Source organism: Diuraphis noxia, unplaced genomic scaffold, assembly GCF_037042655.1.
Source record: "Diuraphis noxia isolate RWA-SAM2 unplaced genomic scaffold, SU_Dnox_SAM2 contig0001, whole genome shotgun sequence".
In the NCBI taxonomy this organism is placed as follows: Eukaryota; Metazoa; Arthropoda; class Insecta; order Hemiptera; family Aphididae; genus Diuraphis; species Diuraphis noxia.
This window is the reverse complement of record NW_028301711.1, coordinates 69,042,846-69,059,635: the sequence shown is the minus strand read 5'-3', so window position 1 is coordinate 69,059,635 and position 16,790 is coordinate 69,042,846. Positions and strand designations below refer to the sequence as shown.

General features: G+C 27.3%; 3 protein-coding genes across 4 annotated transcripts in view; 1 reads left to right on the top strand and 2 right to left on the bottom strand.

Moving 5' to 3' along the window:
- Positions 1–16,790, bottom strand: part of LOC107169051 (pseudouridylate synthase RPUSD2-like) — a 530,147-nt gene that overhangs the window by 321,107 nt on the left and 192,250 nt on the right. The gene's annotated exons all lie outside the window — the stretch shown is intronic.
- Positions 1–16,790, bottom strand: part of LOC149061458 (uncharacterized) — an 86,601-nt gene that overhangs the window by 35,443 nt on the left and 34,368 nt on the right. The gene's annotated exons all lie outside the window — the stretch shown is intronic.
- On the top strand, positions 7,032–14,930 carry LOC107172881 (uncharacterized). Its single transcript, XM_089217237.1, has 9 exons — positions 7,032–7,181; positions 11,601–11,827; positions 11,912–12,076; positions 12,230–12,382; positions 12,476–12,628; positions 13,424–13,615; positions 13,690–14,018; positions 14,106–14,265; positions 14,651–14,930. The coding sequence occupies exons 1-9, from the start codon at positions 7,174–7,176 to the stop codon at positions 14,758–14,760; spliced, it is 1,497 nt and encodes a 498-aa protein (XP_089073363.1). The 5' UTR covers positions 7,032–7,173; the 3' UTR covers positions 14,761–14,930.

The following is a 16,790-nucleotide window of genomic DNA, read 5'->3' as shown; positions in this document are numbered from 1 at the left end:
CAATTTTAGTCGTTCCGTCTGCGTAATTTAAATAAAAAATTCAAATCATTTCATTTTTATCATCTGTAAATTGTATTAACTCAAATCAATATTTAAAACCATATTTTAAATTAATTATCAATACATAGTAACTTTTGTTTGGAGCAAATAAAAAATAAATTAATAAAATTAAAGATCATATTCATAAAACCTAACGAATAATCAAAAAAATCAAATTATCCTTATATATATAAAAGAACAGGCCTTTTTTATGTACCAATTTTGTGACGACGCTATTTAACTTTTTTCCAATTTTTTTTTCACAAAGTTGTTCCAAATACCTTCGTGAGTGTCACCACATCGCCCGATTTTCAAAATTTTGATTTTAAAGGATTTAAATTGGCAAAAATAATTTTTCACGTGTAATTTGTAATAATGTATAATAATAATAATAACAATAGCAGTCGGCCGATAACGGGAAATACGGTACGGCACGGCGGTCCGAAGGTTTCCGTCTACCTGTACTCTGACCTTTTTTTTTGTGTGTTTATGAATTGTTCCGAGGCTATATAATATTTAATGAGTTGTATAGAAAACACTGACTAAAAATAATAATACATTTCTTATCGAAATGTAAAAAAAACTAGCAGTATCGACAAATTCGTTGGAACAACTGATACAAAGTGTGTACCAAGATATTGGGAATTTGAAAAATCTGAATAGTGAATGGTTATGCGAACGCGTTATTTTAACAACTACAAATAACCGAGCTGACACAATAAACTCACTAATAGTTAGTGGATTTCAAGCACTAGAAATGGATTACTTTTCTATCGATACGGTTATTGATAGTGAAGAATCGGTACATTTTCCTACAGAGTTCTTAAATTCACAAACACCATCTGGTATGCCTCCTCATAAAATATCACTGAAGGTGGGGGTTCCAATCATATTATTGAGAAATTTGAATTCTCCTAGATTATGTAACGGGACTAGGCTTCGTGTCACTTCTCTTACAAAAAATGTAATCGAAGCTGAAATTTTGACCGGATGTGCTAAGGGAGAAAAAATATTTTTACCGAAAATACCATTATACCCCAACGATTTTCCAGTTAAGTTTAGAAGAGTTCAGTTTCCGATAAAAGTCTGTTTTGCAATGACAATAAACAAAGCTCAAGGTCAGACTTTAACTTATTGTGGTGTAGATTTAGAAAATAACTGTTTCTCACACGGACAATTGTATGTGGCATTTTCTAGAGTTGGAAGACCTGACCATTTGTACGTTTATGCACCACAAAATAAAACTCTAAATGTGGTATACCAAGAGGTTTTGACTTAAACCATATTAGAATTGAGCAACTACGTATCATTTGTAAATATTCATAAAAAAAGTTATATCATTTGTAAATACTATTATTATTATTTTTGTTGTCTTTATAATTCAGCAACTACTACCTTTTTAGCACTTGATAGCATTAAGTAAAATACATATTTTTTCTTCTTTAAAACACAACAATTTGTGTTGATTTAAGAATTTAATTTTGATAAAACAAAAACTAGATACGGGCGAAGTCGGGTAATTCAGCTAGTATTTTATAAAATATGGTCAGTCAGGATTCAAAAACCTGGTTTTTCGCTTATAATATGATCGCATAAAGATCGAACTTTGGTCTTATTTTTTGCTACAAATTAATTAATAATTATAATATATTATATATTTTAATTGTTGTATATTATATTAATTAAGTGCGGTTGTTTTAAATGTAACACGACTAACGACGAGTTAATTTGAATGGTATTGGTATAATGCATACCTATTATATTATATACCAACTTTTGCAGTGTCGCAAAAGATGATGTGGAAATATGGACGAATGCATTTACGAGTGCAACTCGACCGGCTCAAAAAACATTACGCGAACTTCCGGCTGACCGAATCAATAGGAGCTGTTAAGTATAAACATAACTAAACGTATAAGTACGACCAAATTAAACCACGATCATTTTATGCCACATAATAATGATATTAATAATATTTGTTAATCACTGCGGTGGACGTCTGCGCGCGTTACTACAATATTATATACACAAAAAACACATCATTGTAAGATATGCGACGAGGATTTTTGTATGAAAATTTTTATTTTTTTAAATTTTAAAATTTCAAAAATACATTTTTTATACAGGAGTTTGGTGCACGAATGCCGGTAGAAATAGGCGTAGGCCGTAGACTAAATAGTTACATTTTCTGCAACTATTTAGGCTGGTAACGATAGTATTAAAAATTCGTAATACAACGATTTTGTATAATAGTGACAAATACTGCGATAACAACTATTAGCGATAATAATGATTGTATTTTTGTAATATTATATTGTCGTAAATCGTTTTGTCTTTAATTAAAAAATGGTCTTAAACTTAAAAAAAATAAATACCTAATTACAAAATATGTAATTAAAACTAAATTGCTTTAAAAATGTTCTATAGCAAGTAGCAAAAAACAAAGAAATGTACAACTCTATTATAGTAATATGTGTACAGCGTGTACAGCACAATGTGATTTATATTTTAATAACACGAGTAACGTTTGCAACTCTTTAATAGGTATGCACAGCAAATCGTAAATGCATGTATAATAATTTGATAAGTGCGCTGCTTAATCTTATACATTTTTTCATAACGAGGTAATACTACATTTTAAACTATTGATTGTATATACAATTTTAATTTAGTATTAGTATAATATTTAATAGTACAATATTATTAATATTATATTAATATTATAATTTATAGTATAATATTTAATATTATTAGTATTAAATTAAATATATTCCTATAATGAACGCAATATTGCAGTTGTTTAAGGTAGTATCGCGATACGAGTTTCTAAAGTTTCGATGTCATTAGTTAAGACAAATTGTTATTTTGAAAAATATATTTTGGAAAATATTCAGAATTTAACCATCATATATTTTAGAGCTAAGTTTTTCGATTCATCCACTCAGCGCTTTATAATATATAATGTTTATTTATTTTTGACAAAGCACGTATATGTTGATGAATGATTACTCGCCAAAAGTCATAAACATGCCGAATTTTAGTGTTTTTGAAATTACCATTTAAATAGACTCATCACCACTGTAAATATACTTATTAAGTGTTAAAAATTATTAAGCTGATAAACTAATTTATTATTATTCCTATAAAACATTCACAATCAGTTCGAGTGAAAGCAATAATTAAAATAAATACAAAAAAAGTAATTAAATACAGCAATTGACTCATTTAGTCGGAAGAAGCGGATGACGCTACTTATTATGGAACATTTATTTATTGAAATATATACTGTTGTAAAATTTAAAATTATTATTATTAATCATTTAGATGATAATTACATTATTTGTCCCTCATCAAGCATCTGTAGGATTGCCCAAAATGGATAGCGATGATTCATTTTTTTATATAATAAGGTTTTAACGAAAAAAAAGTTTATTGGGAAATCATACCATATATTTACTAGAATTATTCTTAAATATTTATCAAGTTTATGGTTAAAAAAAATATATAGTTAGGAGTAGGTAATTTTTAGTTAATTTTCTAAGGATAATATTATGGAAAGTAGTAGAGGACCCAAAACTCTTATGGATCTTATAAAATATTTACATCATCTGAATGGGTTTAACTATAAAACTTACTACCCAGTAGCACATTTAGAAATTTAGTAGGTACGCATTCAGTATCATATTGTACGATACGATTTATTTTTTGCATAACACACTGCTAATGTCTAAACACAGACCTACAGCTATGTCAAATAATAATAATTGTTATCTATAATTATAAATTATTGAGTGTTGGATAATCTAGTTTACAATAATTTCATATCCGAATGTAATTATCTATAGTGGAATTTATAAATAGTAAATAGTGAACCCAGACGTCCGGGTTTAACAAAACGTTCAACGTGTATAAATAATATTTTGTATTTAATATTATATAAATATAGATAGAGTAGGTAATTAGGTTATACGTTTATATCATGGCGTTCTTATCAGGAATAATGTGGGTAGGTACAACATAAAGTGATTTAAAATATGCAGTAAAAAAAAAAAATTACCGACGATTACCATAGCGTGTAACGGACGAGGAAATATAATATTGTACCGAATTATCGATATAATCGAGAAAAAATGCAGTAATATCTATGCCAGAAAACATTTTTTTTTCTTTTGCAATTTAATTGATTTTCAGAATAATTTGCCATACGTATATTTGTCGTGACCCGTGACTATATGAAATTATTTTAATCGATCAATATTTTACGCGATACAAATGCCAGGTTCTATGAAGAAATCGATTAATTTAATGGTCCACAAAATCATGTTAATAATATGACCATTTGCTTACGAATCACTATAATATTAATTCATTGAAATATGATAAGTGATTGTTTATGCCACCCGACGTTAACGTTATCAGAAGCTTACTGTAAAATAAACATATTTTTTTTTTTATTGATCTCAAGCTCGGCAACTACGGCCATTAGTTGTTGGTGTCAACTGTGGCAGGGTTAAGGTTTTTGGTACTGTTGGTTGTTTTTACGGTTGTTACGATAGGTAGCAAACACGTGTATGTGTGGCAAGGTTTTCAACTACTATGAACCCGGGTGGTCATCCATCATCTGGGAGCTAGTAGCTGAGGCCGAAGTTTACTCCCAGTCACATTCCGCGATTGGTAGCAGCCAACGCGCCACGCTAAGCCACAAACATATTTTTTAATCGATAGTATATCTTATATTATACTGTTACAACTAGAATCATTGAGATAAAAAAAAATCAATATTTTAATATAATTGCATGAACTTATACCATATTGTGATCTGATTTACAAAATGTTAAAAATGTATTTCTGTACAACTAAGTTTAGGTAACAAATGTCAGAAAAACTTTTAATAATTTAATTATTATTTATGTGTGATGATCATAATATTATTATGTAATATAATAATATGTTATTTATGAATTAGCATTATAGAACACAACGACTATAACGGGGACATCATATCATATGATAAAATTAATTTAATTTGTTATGAAATTGCTGTTTGGTAAATTGGTAAATGCATTATTATATATAATATGCCTAACATAATTTGATATAATTTAACTGATGTAGTTATTCCATTTAAATGAAACGCATCATTGGGAAAAAAAATTTAATCAATAATAGAAGGAAGGCTATTATGTTCTTCAAGCGAGCAAATAAATAAATAAATAAATTACGCAAATAAAATAAATGCGCAGCTCTGCACACTTTAAGAGATTAATATGGTTTTCTTTAGCTAAAATTAAAATTAGTTTTTAAATTTGTCAAAAAAAACTGGAAGTGTCACTACTGGGTGGCTTCTTCTAAAAACTCATTCATGTCATTGTAAATTAGCCCATATTCTTATTGTGCCCCAGTGTGGATTGTATATTTCATATAAAAAAAAATTGTCAAAATATTTTTGTTGTGTTAATCAATTTGTCTGTTGTATCGTTTAATCGGGGAACATTCAATTTATAACATTAACACATCTATAAGTCATAATGTAGTATATTATACTGTCAATAGCTGGTTTATCATGTTTTTTCATTTGTTGTCTTTATGCAACGTTCTGGATTGAAATGAATTTTATTTCTTAGAATTAATTTCCTGCGAAACAATTTATTAATGCCCTCATCTTGAGAAGCAGTTAAACAAAATATATATTATACCTACAATGCAAAAACATTGCAACTGACTTGAATTTATTTGAATTTTTTTTAAGAAAAACCTATTAAAGTATTTTTTTTATTATTATTTCTTAGTACTTGTCTACTGTTTTGTATATTGTTTATTTTTATGATGCTTGGTATTGCATTTTTAATTTAACTGTCCACCTGCTGCATAGTCATTCGCGAAACGGCTAATAACTTATAAGAACGGAAGTCGATATCAGAATGTCATTCAAAATAATAATAATATTTGTATAACTTTATACTACCTACGTATCCAATTTCGACATTCATATAACAAAATCGAATACTGACATGTCAATATGTGATAGGTATATTCGATGAATCATTGTATTACTATATTATAAATATGTGTGAACATTTAATTTTTCACACTCACAAACAACTAAACAAGTTCTGAACACAAAAATCTCATTTTTTTTTAAATGTGCCTATATGCATTATACCTACACAATTATAATATAATTAGTAATAGATAAATAGGTTGTATATATTTGGATGTTCTGAACTCCTTTTTTACAGTGAAGTTTCATTAATTAAAGCCGACATTTCTGCCCGAGTAGCAATTTCAATGTTCAGTGTCGGTTCTAGAGAACTGTGCATTTTAAACAGTGCATACTCAGTTTAGGAACCATGCTGAAGAACCATTACGGTTTATGATACGTTTTTTGGTACATATGTTAACTGAATATTTTGTAAAAAAAATTGTATGGTTCATTGTCGGTGTATCCGACAGTAAATGGTGCTGAGAAAGTGCAAACCTACTGACGGAAATTGAACGGTTCAGAATAAATGTTTAGACACCATTCTAACACTGTAACGGTTACGTATAAGGGATTCGGTACAAATTTTAACCGAACATTGATGATAATAATTGTTTGGTTGATGGTCAGTTTATCCGACACTGAACGCGGTACTGAGACCGTGCAAACACACCGTTTCGATTAAATGGTTCAGCTAATATGTTTAATAGCCGTTTGGAACAGTTTTTTGAATATTATATATTATTATTTATTGTGCTCGTATATATAATATACCGCGGAGTTTGGTTGTAACAAGCCGTGTGGTAACTGGTAGTTAACCGCCACGGCGCCACCGGCTGTCGGTCGTGGACAAAAAAAAAAACGCGGTAAACTATAAATAGTTTTGTTAATATTATTCTTATTCATTAGGTCTTATCTGGTCAATGATGGTATTTATTATCAAATATCATTTCACAAATATCTACGAAAAAATTGTTTTTTCTTTTTATTATCAAACAATAATTATGTACTATTGTCTATTGTATTATTTACGTATTAACTATTAAGTGCACGTGCACTGCAGTTACAAATTAACTACAATTTATATTATATTTTCGATTTGCGAGTTTGCGACTGTTGAACATTGAAAAAGGCACAAGGAACAACGCACAATCATGTCATCGTAAGTATTTTTTATTTTACTATATTATAATAAGTATAATATTACATTAGTGCAGACAAACTCTATGATTATAAGTACTTATTATATATTGTATTCATTGGTGTGTATTAAAAAAAAAATTGTTGTTGCTAAAGTAATTGTAGGTGACTTATATCCCTCAAAATATTATTAGGTCTATATAATACCTGTCGATAATTTGTCCAATTTTCTTTCTATCAAAACTCACCAAAACATATTTTAAGGTGTTCCCTGAGCAACACTGATCTTACGTTACATGCCACAGATTATATTATATTATTTGGTTAATAGCCAATAGTCCAAGGTTAATATTTGAAATGCTGATCTTCTTGAGGGTTAGCTAAGTGATTAGAATCTATAGGCTATAATAAGTTTTATTAAAATATTCACACCGTGTCAATAATTTCATTATACACACCTAATTAGTTACTATATACCTTACTTATATTATGAATATCAGTACCTATACTTATTACAATAATTATAAACTTTTGATCGCTATTATAGTATAAATATACTATGTTATATCAATATATCATATATATAGTCTATATAGTTTATAGGTACTATATTATTGCTAGTTGTGTATACTTAAGTTAAATACCTAATTATTTAGAAACTCAACATTATATCTGTACCTATACTTATACATGTATACATCACATGTGTAATGAAAGTTTACATATGCCATACACTATATTTTAATTTAAACATAATAAATGGGTATAGCCGGTATAGGTAATTATATTCTATTATATATAGTAAACTACATATTTAAAGTAAGACAATTCATATATGATGTATTATTTAAATATTGAACTTGATATTTACCTGCCAATGAATTGGTATAGGTGCAATAATAATAATTTACTATGGATTTAGGTTTGATTTAAGGGTTAGACTCTTTTATAATAACCTAAAAATTATAATTAAGTTTGTTAGATATGAAAAGTTATGTAAAATTATATAATTTGAAAAATCATTCAATTTCTATTCAAACTGAAATTAAAAAAGAATTATTATCTATATACCTACTTCAATATATGTATAATTTTAAGCACATCATCGTTTGTTTCTTATTTATATTTAAATAATAAGTTTTTAATTTATGCAATTCTATTATAATATGCAATTACTTAACACAATTAAATTAAATTATTTAGAAAAGTATTTATGTATAATTATTAGAAATTAAATCAAATTTAATAAGTACGAAATAGGTTATTCCTACTTTATCCTTATAATTTAAAATTAGATAATTTTATTTAAGTAACTTATTATTTTACTCAATTTCCATAAATATTATAATAAATATACAATAGTATTTATTTCTTAATACATTTTACAATTTGTAAATTTAAAATTATGTTCTCCATTTCAAATTAATTTAGTGAGATATTGGGAAATAGAAAACTATATATGCTATATACCTATATAGGTATACACCAATGAACATAAAATATTTATATATTATACATACATCTAGACATACTCCATATGACTTGTTTATTGTAAACTGATTATTACCTACTTGAATATTTCATTTAAATCTAAAATGTATACAATCTTATACTATCTATGAAAAATATTTGTTATATCTACAATTTTTATATTTTAATAACTATTATTGTTTCATACAAAATTAATAGCAAACAATTTAGTCATAACTTATTATCCTATATGGCCTATTTAATAATTATATAGCTATAGGTAAGATATATCAGCTAGTAGAAAAAACTTTTGATTTGTTTAATAAAAAGTGAATTGTCTGGTAATAAGTTCTGGTCTTCTATAAAGTTGATTATTGTTTAAATAAAATAAACATAAATTTTAAATATAGATCTAATGATCTAAATAATTGTTTTACACATTTCAATTGTAAATTATATGATTAAAATTACAATTAACTCAAGCTTTTTAGCTGCCTATATAGTTATATAACATGTTTAATGTAGATTATAAAATGCTAGTTACTGTGAGTGCAGATTTAGTTTCAAATTTGTGTTAGGTATTTGTTAGGTGTTATAATACCTAAAACTTTTATAATATTTTGGTGCTTTAAGCAATAAGTAGTTTTTGAAACCTTTAAAATTTTATTAGGTCTAAATCAACCCGTTATCGGCGGAGAAAAAAAGCTGCTCATTGTATTGCAACATTATTTCCGTCAAGTAGTGAGGATGATGATGGAAATTTTTTAATATCCAGTTCAACACAACATAATTCACTTGCAAACATATCACCCACTCAAATAAATTCTGATAATAATATATCTAATTTATTATATAGCGAAGAAGAATGCAACAGATCTGGAAGTTCTGATATGACCGATTATAATTCCTGTGAAAAACTTAGTAGTAGTTCTGAATGTTCTGATAAAAATGATGATATTTTCTATAATAATACTACCACAAAATCAGATCCAGGATTAGAGTTTATAATTGCAAGTTGGGCCATACGACATAACATAACTCATTTAGCTTTGGACGATTTACTTACTAGTTTAAATAAATGTTCTCAATTTAAACATTTACCTAAAGACTCTCGAACCTTATTAAAAACACCAACTACTACAACAGTAATAAAATCTATTAAAGGTGGTGTTTATCATCATTTTGGAATTTATAGAGAAATTGAAAACTTAGCTAGATGTAATCAAGACGTACCTTCTATATTATTGTTGAGGGTAGGAATAGATGGACTTCCAGTCACCAAAAATCCACCTAGCCAGATGTGGCCAATATTAGGATATTTTTCAAATTTACCATTCAAAAAACATAATATTTTTATTATTGGTGCTTATTATGGTAAACCCAAACCAGAAGACTGTAATGAGTTCTTAGAGGATTTTGTGAACGAATTAAGTCATCTCATCAGTGTTGGGGTAAAATGTGGCAATAAACATGTGGCAATAGTACTCGAAGCTTTAACTTGTGATAGTCCTGCAAAATCATTTATATTAAATGTAAAAGGTCATACAGCTAAAAATTCTTGTGTTAGATGTCAAACATTAGGCGAATATGATAATAATCGTGTATATTTTCCTCATTTAAACTCACCTCTAAGAACACATAATGCCTTCATATCATATTCCGATTCTAATTATCATTCAGGACGTACTATACTGACTAAGATTCCTAAATTTGATCTCGTCCTTTGTATTCCATTTGATTACATGCATTGCATTTGTATTGGAATCATGAAAAAATTGTTAATGTTTTGGAATGGAGGAGTTAAACGTCACAAGTTGGCTCTCCCTAATAGCTTAATATTAGTTTTAGATAAAAAGTTAAATGAAATAGGTCAGTATATACCAGTTGAATTCCAAAGAGCACCCAATGAAAATAGTCGACTACATCCATTAAGAGATGCTAGTCGTTGGAAGGCTACAGAATTAAGGCAAATTCTATTATATACGGGAATGGTAATTTTTAAAGATATTATCAGCAAAGAAGTATATGATCATTTTTTAGAACTATGTGTTTCTATAAGGATACTTTTGACAAATAATATTTCAAATGAGTTTAATGATTATGCAAAGGAACTTTTAAATCATTTTGTTTCATCTTTTGGTAAAATTTATGGTAAATCATACATGTCACATAATGTTCATATTATTCAACATTTGGCAGATGATGTGAAAAAGTATGGTTCTCTAGATAATTTTTCAGCATTTGAATTTGAGAGCTATATGCAACCATTAAAAAAAAAAATTAGAAGTGGCGCTAAACCATTGCAACAATTAATACGACGATATTCTGAAGATAGAATATTCTACACAAATAAAGTAGAACCAAATTTATATTCTGGGCCACTCAAAGTGCATTGTAAATCTTTAATTAGACCATGTACCATAGATGGATGTCAACCGTATTTTACAGGATGGAAAACTGACAAATTTATATTAAAAATTAACAAATCAGATAATTGTGTTAAAATGACTAATGGCGATATAGTTATTATAGAAAATATTGTTACTTCAAAATTGGATGAAAATATTCTATTAATCGGGAGAAAATTTGAAAAACTTGATAATTTTTTTACTAAGCCTTGTGTTTCACAAATCTTAAATATATATGCTGCATCAAAACTAAGTCATCTTCAGTCTTGGATGCTAAACTCCATCAAAGAAAAAATGATGCATTTACCAGTTAATAATGCAACCTCAATAATTTTACCTTTAATACATATGCAGTAGACTGTATAGTAGTATACATAGTAGTATATAGTAGTATAAGTAATAGTGTGAAATAATTTTGTGTTCATTGTATATAAAAGGTGTAAAATTTTAAAATGAAAATAATAATATTTTAGTTATATAGACAGTTTCGATTATCTTATATTTTTCAATAATATATCTATTTACATCTTGTGCTAATTTATTAATTTGTTTTAACTATTTAGATCATCTTGGTCTGTTGTACTTTTTTTGGAAACTAACGAAATTCAACATGTACCAGATATTTGGATGGTTAAGAATGATTTGTGTTGGTTTCCATATTTAAAAAGTGATGGGAAAGACAAGTTTCTTTCTTCGACACAAATAAGCCGAATGATTAAACAATGTACGGTGCATCATAATATTGATGATGGCACTACCCACAAAGTAACAAAAGTTGCTGGACCTTTCTGTGAGTATATTTTACTATATTATTACTGTATTATATAAATGTTGAAAATGTGTTACCCGAGTAAAACAATAATATTTATTTTAGATAAAGAAAGTCAAGCTAGAAAAACCAGTAAAGTATGGTCTGAGCAGTCATCTGGAGAAAGTGAAGAAGATTCACCTCCAAAAAAACTAAAATGTGTATCAAAAGATGTTGAAGAACATATTTTAGAGTTGCCAAAAGTGCCAATATTTCCAATTTGTAACTCAAGTAAATATATTTTTATATACTCAAACAAAAATTATATTTTTGCATTGGACTATTGCAAAGTAATAGTAGTGGTATATTTTATACTATATTATTATTGTATTATATAAATGTTTAAAATGTATTACTCGAGTAAAACAATAATATTTATTTTAGATAAAGAAAATCAAGCTAGAAAAACCAGTAAATTATGGTCTGAGCAGTCATTTGGAGAAAGTGAAGAAGATTCACCTCCAAAGAAACTAAAAGATGTTGAAGTACATACTTTAGAGTTGCCAAAAGTACCAATATTTCCAATTTCTAACTCAAGTAAATATATTTTTCATACTCAAACAAAAATTATATTTTTTTATTAGACTATTATGTTAAGTCCTAGTATAATGGTATTTATTTTTATTTTAGCTGATTTAGATTTGACAATTATTAATAAACAACGTGATATTCCATGTACAAGTTATCATACAAGCCATGATGGTGATCATACACTCATTGACAATGGAATTTCTATAAATGATGAAGACAATTTGATGAAAACAATAAATTCAAATAGTTCAAGTATGTATAATACTATCACTTTAATCGAGACTTTAATGCAAGGCTGGGCATAAACAAGTTAAAAAGTTAATTTGATTTAAATTTTTTAATTAACTTATTAGTTTGTATTATAAGAAACAAATTAAGTTAATTTATTTAGTTTTGTTTTTAATTTTTACATTTTACTACTTCAGTATATTTCGTTTTCATGTAAACATATTTACCATGAATTGTTTAAAGATAAACATTTTATATTTTTAAATTATTTTGTGATAGTATAATACTTTATCATAAAATGCACGCAAAAAAAATTATACTTATTAATTATATAATTAATAATATAATATTAATTCATTATTTTCTGATAATAATTATTATGTATATTAATTTATACATCTAATTTTTATTACCTGTGTCCATTTTAAACTACTTACTCCTGTTAATTATTATATAAGTACTTAACATTGTATATATAATCTTTATACTCTTTCTATAATTGCCCTGTTGGGCGTAAGTTAGTTAAAATAAATATAATAAAATAATTTATTACATATTACATAAGTAACTGTTGTTCATTTTTAAGAAATGAAAACCACAATGAAATACAATATACTATGTGGAAATTCTGTATAAAATAAAAACACTATAAACATAGTCTATAAATTAGCGTTGTACAAAAAAAGAAAAATGTGTATTAACTTAACTTTTTCTTATTGATGCATATTAACTTAATTGAGTTAAAAAAAATCATTAACTTGCCCAGTCTTGCTGGAATATTACTATACAAACAAATTTTTACTTTCAACTTTTCAATAGATGAAACAATTAGCTCAATAAATTTAGAATATTCTGTCATATTGGAAAACAGTGTAGATAAACTTACTGAATTTATCAATGAGGCCACAGAAACTGATTTTTTAATTGAAAATAATAATGAGATTATCAATACTGCTGATCATATAATAGCTGATGAGAATGCCTTAAATGAACCCTCTGTTGCAGTAAAAGGTTTGTACATTTATATTTTTATGTATATATAAATTTATATTTATATTATGAACTAAAAAAATTGTATTTTATAGTTTGTGGTGATGGTTGTCATTCAAATTTAATATCAATTATTGAAAAAAATAATAAATATTATAAATCCACATTGAAGCAGTTATCATTTCAAATGGTTTTATTGACAAATTCAAACGCTAGAATGTGCAAGGGCTTAGATAATATGGACAGTAAACTCCAAGCCATAATGAAGGCAGATTCGAGGGTTAGAGCAATGGCACTTCCAATCCCAGAAATACCTACAGTGTTTATAAATATTTTGCCCGTTACGTCGTTACCAGCTCTTGAAGCAGCTGAAGAACTTTTATCAATGGAGAATACAGATTGCTTATTACACAAAGAGAACTTAGTAAGTCAGACAAGCAAGGATTGTTCTATTAAATATTGTATTAACTACTACAACACAAAATCTATAAAAATATATGGTTTGTTACAGAAAAGTTTTATTCTCATGAAAGTCGGTACATTAAACCTCAGTGCTGCCATAAGAGAAGCTGTCAAATTATGTTTTGATTATAACATTTTGGGCAATTTTAGTTTCAAGGGCAAAACTAAAAGAAAATTTATAGACTTGGAGTTGTTTTCTGTTATACATGGTGAATTTTATACTACCATCATAGTCGTGTCAACAGGTCATGTCTTTCATGCACAGGAATGGCCTGCAAAATTTGATCAAACTTACATTGTAAATTTCAGTGCATAATAATATAAACCTTTTTTTATCAATTTAATATTAAATTTTTGGTTTTCAATATGTGGATGATTCATGAGTCATATCCCCAAACCCTAACAGAATTTTTTATTTTATTTTTTTTTTTTTGGCGGGGGTTGGCAGTTTCCCCCTCACCGGTTCTCCCTGATATGCTACTGCGTTGTGCAGAGAACTGTCCTGCAAAGAAGGTCTGGACACGCCTATGACTATCTTATAATATTATATTTAATAATAAATAAACTAATTGAAATTGATATTACTTTTTATAGAATCTTTGTCCGGATTTCTAAAGACACCTATAGACCAAAAAAAATTCACATCAGTGATGGATAATTATTTAAGACATGCACCTAAAGTAACCGCAAATAATGATGACTAAATTTTTTTAATTATTTCTGAGATATGAAAGTTAATTAACATTTGTTTTTAAGTTTTTATTATATTGAAGAATTTGTTGAATTTTTATTTTACAAACTAAAGACTAGTTGAATTATTAATTATTATGATTTTTTTTATTATCAATATATATTTATTGAATTGTTAATTATATTGAGACATTTGTTTGATTTTTAATATATAAATAAAAGTCTATTTGTATTATTAAAAATGTATAATTTTTTTATTGGTTATAAAGTGATCCATAAAACCGTAATTTAACCAACCAAACCACGGAAAATGAATGGTTATTAAATTAACTATAAAACGGTAACTGACCCGACTAAAGCATGAACAATTAACAGTTATAAAATTAACAATAACACGGTAACTTCACCGACGATTTCACTATAAATGCACAATTATTTAGATACTTATTTGCACCATTACACTGGTTTTAAACCGACATTTGCACTCTTAAATGACGGTGCATCCCATGTAAAAATTCGGTATTCATTTTTCTAAAAACACAGTGCAGTGAACCAGATTTTCACCGTGCCTTGAACCATAGAATTACTGATTGGTAAAAACATTCAGTGCACCCAAAATGCTACTCGGGTGCATTATCCACCATGTCACACATAATCATAGATTTTTTTTTTTAAGTGGTAATTTGTCATCCATATATTTCCCACACTTATTAGTCAATATGACTACACAGAAATTTTTCTTCAGTCATAAAATAATCAACTTAAAATATCCATTCTATTCTAATTCGATTATTTAATAACTGTAATACCGATATGACTACAATCATCGTTGTTATACTATTGTAACTTTAAAAAAATATTAACATTTTCAACAACGGTTAAGCGAATTTAAATCTGTGCTGAATGCTGCAGTGAACATCCGCTGAACTTTTTTGAACAATTCTATTGTTATGTGTTACAGGTTCGAGCATTTAAAAATGCCCGCTTAATCTGATGAAATCTTCCTGTAAAAAATTTGCTTGGAACATACATAAACATATACTACTTAGGTATAAGTACCAACTAAGTGGGTCGATGTAACCTATATGACTGCAGTATTTGATACAGTTGTCAGTGACATGACAATTATTGCGATATTCAAAGGTATATTGTGTAGTAATGTATTTTTTGTCATTTTCCAAACAATTAGTTCCGAAATTAGTCACGACAAATGCTATTACCATCAATTGTTTTATTTTGAATGTATAATATTATAGAAACTATTGCGTATATTTGTAGCCATTAAAACATATTATTATGTAGGTGTAATTAATACTAACGATGTAAAACAATGTTGTTGATTTGTAGCTATAGCCAGTAGGTATATAGGACCTATATACACGGATAGAACCACATTATAGAAAACGTGTAAATATATTAATAATATAATTAATTGTTATTGATGTGTTATCATATTTACACCCCTTCCTAAAAAAAAAAAAAAAAAAATGTTTTTGTGTCTGTGTACAGTATAACTACTCGAAATAATGCTTCGATTTCAACTTTGGGGGTGGTTTCCGATGTAAAAGTGAAGATCCTTGGTGCATTATAGAGGTCAAAAGTAAACATTTTCCAACATTTTTAAAAAAAATCGAGAAAAACAAAAAAAAAATGACAGAAAAACGGGAATGCAAAATCAGTTTTCGACCAAATCGATTTTTTTATATGGTTGTAATTCAAAAACTGTACAGCAGAGCGACATCCACTACTTACCAGCTTTTTATTTAACTTTTAGGTTTATGTTTTTCTAAAACCGTATATATTAATTTTTTTCACCCTTATATTTATCTGTGTATAACCACTATCAACTTTTGATTTTCAAATGGTAACATATAATAAAAATATCATGAATCAATAAAACTTTTTTTCTTCATAAATTCAAGTGTTAACATTTTTATTTTTTGTTGATTGGTTTGCGAGATACAGCTCCTCGAGGTATTGGTGATTTTTATTATTTTCCCAATAATTGTTAAGACCAGGAGCTGGTGATAAATTCAATATCGTT